This window comes from Bombus impatiens, unplaced genomic scaffold (genome assembly GCF_000188095.3).
Source record: "Bombus impatiens unplaced genomic scaffold, BIMP_2.2 scf_0248, whole genome shotgun sequence".
NCBI lineage: Eukaryota > Metazoa > Arthropoda > Insecta > Hymenoptera > Apidae > Bombus > Bombus impatiens.
Window position 1 is genome coordinate 1,392,151 of NT_176667.1, and position 9,004 is coordinate 1,401,154.

Here is a 9,004-nt window from a genome sequence, read left to right on the forward strand (position 1 = left end):
AAAAAAAAATAATATTTTCTACTCGTCCAAGTTTTTTTGTAAATTTGTTAAACTCCTACTTTCCATTCCTAATTTCCACGGTTGAAAACTTTCGATGATAATCGGTCTTTCCTGCTAATTAATTACTTGCCTGTATCTCGGATCATTTACTCCTTGCTCCAAAAAGATTCCAAATCAATGGGTTACTGAAATTGTTTCGCAAATATGAACAAACTTACGTCGACTTGCCGCGGATCGCGTTCATTTTGCCAATTATTTTCGTCTAAAAAACGTCCAATAAGATCCAATAGAGTTCGTTTAATAGAGTTTCGTTCAACCGAATAGAAGAACACACCACAAATTGTTCTCGTTTTTCGAATACGCACTCACGATAAAAAATCTCGAAATTGTCGAAGTGGATCGGACGTGCCGTTGATAAACCACGTAAAATTCGTTTGATTGAATTTCACACGATGTCTTTATTAAATTTCGCAGTCAGAAAAGTGATTTATATCGATGGCTAGGGAAATGAACAGCTGTGCGAAGAAGTAAAAGAGGGATAGAGGTTGGAAAGGAAAGAAAACTTCCTACTCATCTCCCTAAATATGCTGCCCTCTTTAAATCTCGTAACCCGTCGAACTAATTACAGCAAATAGAATTGTCTTAACCTCTTATATATAATTGCTAACTAATTTTGTAATTCTATCGACTTCTTCTGTAAATCTTTCCTTCAGACTATCAGCTGCAATGCGGTTTGCAATTATTAATCATCATTTGTATATACCAATTTACTATTTTCTTTTTCTGTTTTTCTCGCTTATCTTATGTTACATAGTATTGTTATTTTTTATCCTAAATTCGTCTTTCGGAGTACTCTGTAATATGTAACCATATGTTTTCATATACGAACAGAAGGGTTCTCTTTCTCGCTAATTACAAATAAGTATTATTACTATTTTAAATGTAAGAAAAAAACTTATCGCAAGGCGAACGTAATAGAACGGAAACGGAAAATGAATGTAAAATGAGAACGAATCAAAGGGGAGTTTGAAACTTGTAAATTTGCACGATAACTGGCAAATGTCGCCAATTTCAGAGTGCGTTCGATCGTTGAAAACTTGTTCCTGTTCCGCCTCGTTTACGAGTCTTTATCGTACGATTGGTGGGAAGAAAATCTGCTCGTTTTATCGCATATCGACTACTTATTCTCACTATTCTTTTAACACAGCAACAGAAGAGCAGAGATTCTGCTTGATAAATGCAATGCGTGTTTCAGATACAATAGATTTATTTTCTCAGATCTACACAGGACTTCCAGCGAATTCTCCCTGAAACAGATGTACTTGGAGAAACAGGATATAAATAAAATACATGATATCCAACAATATAACAAGCACCTACTATTAGTTATATTTTTTCAATTGATAGCATGTATATGTACATTGTTTTATATGTTACAGTCGTCGTTATATTATCGCGTATATATCTTATCGTTAGAAAAAATCGCGTAGAAAATAGGTATATTTGCGCACAGTTTCGAGATGGTCTGAAAGAAAGACGCGAAACGAAACATTCAGAGAACCATCGCGCAGCGATTGAGGATACGAGCATCCTCTAGACGTATGTTTCGATACGATGCGAAATAAGCTACCAATATTACGAAGAATTGTGAAGAATTTTGTTGAAAGCATTGTAAGATGTTTCCAAGTCGAAGATCAATTGCCTGACTTGAGTGTCGGACAACTCGTCAGAAGCGGACATATTGCTAAGAGTTTGCAACCATTCCGCCACTTTTTCTTTGCCATCGAAATCGCTCGGTAATATGCTCAGCCGATTCATTGTGTCCACTAAATCTCTTAAATCTGGATGTAATTGATCCATTGCTTTGATTTCCAATCGCAATTTATCCATTAACGTAATAAATAAAGAAACAATGTCTGCGATGCACTTAGATGTATTTCCTTTGTCATCCTTTATGGTTATCGGTCTGTCTTCCTTGATTCTCTCCAGCGCGGCTGGACAATCTAATCGAAATGCTCTGGCAAACGCATCTATAGTGGGGAATTGATCGCTTTGTACCTGTACGAATAAGCAACAAGAGGTTACAACTGCGTAACAGTTAACGCTGACAAGTCTTTTACAAAGTTCTGGTACCTGTTTGAAAGCCGCTCTGTATTGCACCAATAATTTGCTACACGCAGCCGTATACTCCTTTGGAGTTACACAATCTCTGATATAAGCTTTCTCCAAATGCTGCAACGTGTTCACAACCGCATACAAGTCAGCTTGATTATCGTGCTTTTCTCTTTCTCGAGCATTCTTGTAAAGCTTCACTTCTTCGTAAAGTTCTGGTCGATCTTGAGCTATTGACATTTTTATTCCTGCGGCAAAGTAACACACGTTATCGTAAACGCCAGATTTTGTTAGGTTAAGTTAGGTTAAATTAGCTGAATTAGTCTACGGTAAATAATCATTCGAAAAGGGTTATGGGAAAATAAGATAAGGTACAACAAAGGTATGCAGCGGGTAACAAGTAAACGATTGCATTGCAATGAAATCTATAATTACATATATATATATAATTACATATATATATATATATATATAAAAGAAACGTTAAGTAAAATGTCAAACAACGGGGTGATAAGAAACTATAAAGGCCTAGGATGAAATATTGGTGGCGTAAATACTTACGTCTTAGATATTTTATGATTTATGACTCTCGCGATTGCATAAAGCTAAGAAAACTGTCAAAATTATTGTAAAACTGCACGCGCGAAAAAGAAGTTGATCTAACGATATTACGGAAGGCGTCCTGCGCCAGAAAAATCAGCCATCTATCGGACGATTTTCGTTTTAAAAAAGTCAATTCTACTCTACTCGTATGCATGTATGTGTAATCTGTATGTCTGTAATATGCATTATGCGTCGAGCAAGATACAGGGTAACGTAAATACATAGAAATGCAAAGTAAACAGAGATGTCAGTTTCGTTTAACGAATGATTTACTAGAGCAAATTTACGATAGATAACAGACTGTACAAAAATAGCCTATATTGCGAAGTTAACATATCATTTCTTCTGGATCAACGGACAATTCTTCATAACCCTATTAATAAAGATTAACAAGCCAATTATGAAAAAATAACAATAATAACAGTATTAACAAACGCCACATCGTGTATGATGTACATAGATAAATAACAAGAATAAATAAAAAATACATTCGGAACAATAGAACGTTAGGTCGAAGAATTTACCGTTGGATTTTTATCCCTATCAGTAGTGTTCAATCGATAAATAGTTTTTCAATAATGTTTGGTTTGTTAAAACGATTTTTGCAAGTCGAAAACATTCTGTTTTCATCGATACACCGACAATGAAAGTCTTTAATAAACAACGTTTTAGACTGATTCAAGTTTTTTTTATACAGTTGACCGTCTGTCTGGCAGTCAGGTACAACACGTATGTAGGTCACATTCAACGTTGATTCTTTGTCGTCTAGAGTTTCCCACGGAGGAAAAATTTGTACTAGGCATTCGAATTTCATTTCAATTCTACCTACTACATCGGGAATTGTCATGATATTTATAAATTTGACGGAGTTACTTCTTTCTCCGTGCGATAACAAATTAAATGGATCCTCGATCACAATTCCCTCCAAAAATTGCCTATTAAAACGCGTTATACATGTTTGCACAGAAACGGTAACGCATGGTATAGAAAGATTTTGTTTCATCCCTTGTTTTAGTCGATGTTTCCATATCCGTGCAAACGATATTTGTCTATTAACCATTGACTGCAGTTTCTCCATCAAACTACCCCTATAATGTAAAATGAAGAAGCAACGAATTTATAATCATAAATAACGCTGTTATATTTATAATCATAAATAACAACAAATATTCATTTAAAACTACCTTTTTGGCTTCCTCCTTTTTTTCCCAGAGTCTAAAATAGTTAATTTCATTGTAGACGAATCTGTATGCGTTCCATATGGTGATGTTTTCGTGTTAATGATAATTTCAGTTTGGCTCGCTGACTTGGTATCTGTAACTTGCGTCGAAGTTTGAGAAATATTCTGAGAAGAGCATCGTACATTGGAAAGCGGGTCCGGAGACAATTCCGCTTCCGAATAGAACGTGTCATCCAAATCTGTATCGGATGTTTGCGAATGTAACGACGCAACTTTACAAAATGAACCTATGTGTTGTGTATCCGTGTCTTCTATATAATCACAAACGCTAGAATCTTTGTCAGAATCGTTGCTTATATATGCACCATCTTTTCTGCCATCATAGTCTTCGGAACTAGATTCAGTTTCAATTTTCACGATATCTTCCCCATCCTTTGGACTATCCTCGATATTTAATTTTGTTTTAATCGTCGATGAATCCGATGCTACAGAGTCTTCCGAAATGTTTGAATCTTTACACAAGGGTACATTTAAGTCATCGTCTTTAAAACAATTTTCTAACTCTATCATCGATGCACATATCTTTCGGCTGCATAACATTTCCCACTTGCTTTCTTCCTTCAAACTACCTTTATCGACCAAGCTATAAGCATCAGTGGTATTTACGTTAGAGCTTATACAGTTATCCGCTACTTTATCCTGTTCTTTCTTTGGCTTCCTTTGCTTGTGCTTATAACAATAAGAACGGCTACCCAAAATAGGAGATAAAACTTCCTTTGGTTTATTATATACTTTGGTACAAATTACAGGAGATCTTGCGTTACTTTCTACTTGTATATTTTCAATATGATCTAGGACTTTGCGTCGCGACTTTTTTCTTCTGTTTCTTTTGTGAGATTTTCCTACAAGTATCGGAGAAGCATCGAGAGGAACTGCGTCGAACAGAGGTTCAAATAAATTTCTTCTGACATTTCTTTTTCTGTCGGTATTGTCCAGCTTCATACGCTTTCTACTACCTTCGACAGAAAAGAAAGAAGATTTTTTTATTAATCAAGCTTTTCACAATTTTTTCATAACCCCGTTTATTTACCAACTGCTTACCTAAAATCGGCGAAGTTCTCGTAGAGACGGTTCTCGAGGAGACGGATGTACCCAAAACGGGTGACCAGTACGATGTTTCTTTCGTAGGCAAAATATAATCGATACAAGTTTCATCCTGTATGGAAACAAATTCGCCTTTTCTCGTACATGATATATCTGTTAGGTTTTGATCAATTAACAATACACCATCCCGAAATTGGTTAACCACGTCCGAGGTTAGACTCGTTTGGCCAAAGCTCAGTCTTCTTACGTGATTTGGTTTTTTCGCCTTGTAGCTAAAAATTTCACCGTCCTTATCCATTTTCGTATTACCACATTTACCACATTTTGGTAGAATCAAAAATACATAAATGCATACGCCCCGCTTTGACTTTCAACCTAACATGCTCGACATATTTTAAAGGAACACGCAACATGTCTGTGTTTCTATCCTCCATGTTGCGTTACCATGGAAACGCGTCTCGATGTGAATCGTATAGGGCGCGGGACATCTTGTGCCCCATTGAATTTACTTAAACGAAAATGTTTTCGCACAGTTGTTTCATAGCACATGCATAATACATGTTTTTTAAATTTCTCTACAGAAAGGAAAAGAAAACGTGCGATCGAGTACGATCTAAACATATAAAAAATGCATAAAACGTATCTTTAAGATGTTGCACGTTACTCTATTTTGCTTACTTTACGCCGAAATCGAACGACATCGATCGAGATTGTTGAGATTAGAATCGATCGAAGAGATAGACGTTTTGAGCTTCGATTCACGTAGAAGAGAAGGGAAAAGCGAAGCGGTCTCGAAGCGATCGGCGTGATTGGTACTTGGATGTACCTCGATGAATACGAAGGAAGAAGATGGGGTTGCGTAAAGGGTTGTATGCGTGAATGGTGTAAGTACATAGAAAGAAGTAGAGGAGTAAGAGGAGGAGGAAAGAATTAGCGCGAGTGTACGCGTAAATTCGAGTGAGCGATAGAGGTCCGGTTGTGGTACACGCCGTACAATTACCGGGCGGCGAGTGTCGAGGAACCCTCTTTTATATTAATAGTCGAGATAGTAGTCGAGCGTGTAGTGCGATAGGAGAGTGGCGATCGAGGCGAAGAGGAGGGTAAGGGAGAGTCCCGGAGGATCGTGGAGGGAAGCGCATAGGACGGTTTACGCGAGAGAGACCGAGAGAGGATCAAGAATCGTGGAACAAGGGGGACGAAGACGGAGTGAGAGTACGAGAGAGGGTCCAAGGGGGACGTTCGAAACGATAGATAGGAGGATGGGATACCGTGGACGGACCCCTTGTATCCACGATTGCTTCAGTTTCAGTTCGCGATGGAGGCTACTTGCTCCTTCTAGTGGTAGCCACCGCCGTCGTCGGTCTATCCTGTGTCGAGGGAGAACGAACAAACTACAAAGGGTGGGGAGGAGAGGAAAGGAAAGAAAGAGGGAGGGTGAGAGAGGGAGCGAGAGGAAGCGAAAGTGTTAAAGGGGGGAAAAGAAAAGGAAGATACGCGGGAAACAGCGTGGTCGCGAAAGAAGTTTGGATAAGGAGAAGCGTGTGGATGCACTAGGCGGGGGTTAAAGGTGACCAAAGAGACGCGCGAACGTGGAAATCCAAGAATGAACGACGATATACGAAGCATCGCGTATTCGAAACAGGATCTCGTTTGGAAAAAAGCAACTGAATCGAATCGATACTCGTCGAACGCGGTCGTAAGAATCGAAGATAGTGAATCGATATATCGTGGATGAACGGACACGGGTGTCCCGTGAACGATGAATCGTGTGTAGTGATCAAATCGTCCAGTAAGTTTCTTTATTTGAATTGTATAGAAATTGGCACGCGGGTGCTCGGAAGCTGGTTCCGCGATGTAAATAACGACGTTACGCAGGTATTTCTCGTTGATTCGTCGGATCAGTGACATCGAACAAATTTTGAAAGGATCTTCTCCGAAAGATCGTCTGCTTCGATCGGTAAGATTTTCGATAGGAGAATTTTTCGCGCTAGAGCGTACGAAAAACGAGACGAAAATCGCGAAAGAAGATGAGAAAAAGCTTGAAACGAAACGAGACGCGACGCGACGCGTAGCGAAACTAGGGGGCTAGGCGGGGCGAGTTACTCGCAGGGAAACGGATGAATATCGGTCGAGAGCGATTTAAAAATTTGTATCGCGCGGACGCGAACGGTTGAAAGAGAAATCGGAAGCGGCAGCCATACGATAGATAGAGTGATCGCCGCGCGGCTTTACTCGCAAAAGCACGAGCGCGTTCGAGATGAAAAAGAGCACGCGATGTCTCGGTAATCGGATGGAAAAATTTTGACGTGAGCTGCCAACGCTGTCATAAATCGAGTTGTTTAACTATCCGGTAGCAAAAGCAAAAACCGTGCAGTCATATAACATTACGTCGGTGCGTTATCTTGGCGTTCTCGCGAGATTATCGTGGTCGATCGTCGTAAAAACAAACTGTTTGCGGCGAAGAACAAGCTGCCGATCGTCGTCATCGATCTGTAGAAAATTCTTTCGAACGACTACGAGAATGGAACAACGGAGGAATAGGAAACGCGGAACGACAAAGAGGACAAGGAAAAGCGGGCTGATGCGGTTGAAACGCGGAAAATAAGAGGCGCGCGAGACGGGAAACGAGCGGCTTCGCGTTATCGCGTTGCGTAACCAAACGATTAGACGAAAATCGTAAGAGACAAAAATTTGATTTTTGTCCGAGATTGAAACGTATATCGGATCGACGTCGATCCTACAGAGGCTGGATAAGATTCGAGTTAGAATTAAAAAGCTTTTAGGTGAAAGACGAAGGACGAAAGACGAAAAGCGTGGAATGCGAACGACAAAAGGGGAAAGGGGAGAGAAACAAGAACGATAAGGTTGGCCGCGCGTTGGCCCGAATAAGAGGAAGCGAGCACGAGCGGGTACGAGACGGCGTGCGAAGCGGGATGACGTTGTTTGCGTTTGTGACGTCACTCGCAATTGCAGAGAGCGACGAGAGGCTCGAGGATGCGGCCGCGTGCGTCACGTGGAGATGAATCCGGGTGCAAAATGGATCGCGCACATTCGAGATACGCGAACAGGTAGCATCGAGGAGATAGGCTTAGGGATGGTCCGGTTTCGAAGACAGACTGCAATCGGAAACGGGTGACTCGTCGACGTGGCGGATGTCGTGACGATTTCAATTGACGATGGACGACGTTGTCGCGGTCTTCACCGAGGACACGAACTCTCACGTTCGGTCGTGTCGCGTTTCCTTTAGACGATAAGAACGCGAAGACGCGTTGCACAAAGTCGAAACGAGATCAAACGAGAGGAAACGACCAGACGAGAGTAAGGACGTCGGCGTGGCCGACCGATCCGCGTCTCTCGTTTCTACAAGCTCTCCGGCCGGTCAGCCAACCGACCGAACCGTGGTCTCGTGGACGGACAAATTGTCGAGACGTTCTCGTCTCGGTTAGTTTCCGCCGTTTGCTCGCGGTTTACGATACGTTTAGTCGAATCACGACGCTTCGTTGGTCGTAACGGCGCGCACACGGTCGTTCACCGACGAGAAAACGAGGTTCGCATTCCGTTCTCGTTGCGACATCGACGCCGAGCGCGCTGGTAACCCCAAACGTTCGTCCACGAGATCGTTGAGAATAGAAAAGCCGTAAAATCGCGTCGTCGACCCTACCTTTGCCCTCTTTCTCTATCTTTCGCGATTTTCCTGTCTCTCGGCTGGGCCGAATACGCGGAAACTATCTCGCGAGTCACGAAGCTACGATTTGAGTGGATATCGCGTGGCAGGTAGAAGATCCANNNGTAGAAGATCCAACGGGCCGAGGAGACGGGATACGAGGAGACAAGCGGAGGAAGAGGAACGCGGAGCCAAAGGAAACGTAGGAAGGAGTCGGAGCGCGCGATCCGAAGAATCGGCGCGCATGGTGGTGCACGGAAAAATTACGCTCAGCTGTAGGGTCTGCGAAGATCGGCGTTGAGCAAAGACGACGGTGAAGCGGTGTATCGGAGCGGCGGCGG

At 41.6% G+C, this 9,004-nt stretch overlaps 1 protein-coding gene across 2 annotated transcripts; it reads right to left on the bottom strand.

Moving 5' to 3' along the window:
• Nucleotides 1-1,356: 1,356 nt before the first annotated feature.
• Nucleotides 1,357-5,422, bottom strand: LOC100740582 (vacuolar protein sorting-associated protein 28 homolog). 2 transcript variants are annotated; one of them, XM_003488538.4, is made up of 5 exons: nt 4,997-5,422; nt 3,900-4,911; nt 3,541-3,803; nt 2,134-2,360; nt 1,357-2,058 (listed from the first exon to the last, which is right to left on the bottom strand). In XM_003488538.4, exons 1-5 carry the CDS (start codon nt 5,295-5,297, stop codon nt 1,636-1,638), a joined length of 2,226 nt encoding a protein of 741 aa, XP_003488586.2. In that variant the 5' UTR covers nt 5,298-5,422; the 3' UTR covers nt 1,357-1,635. The 2 variants fall into 2 exon arrangements, with proteins under 2 accessions (XP_003488586.2, XP_003488588.1); XM_003488540.4 differs by lacking the exons at nt 3,541-3,803; nt 3,900-4,911; nt 4,997-5,422 and adding an exon at nt 2,674-3,075.
• Nucleotides 5,423-9,004: the final 3,582 nt, after the last annotated feature.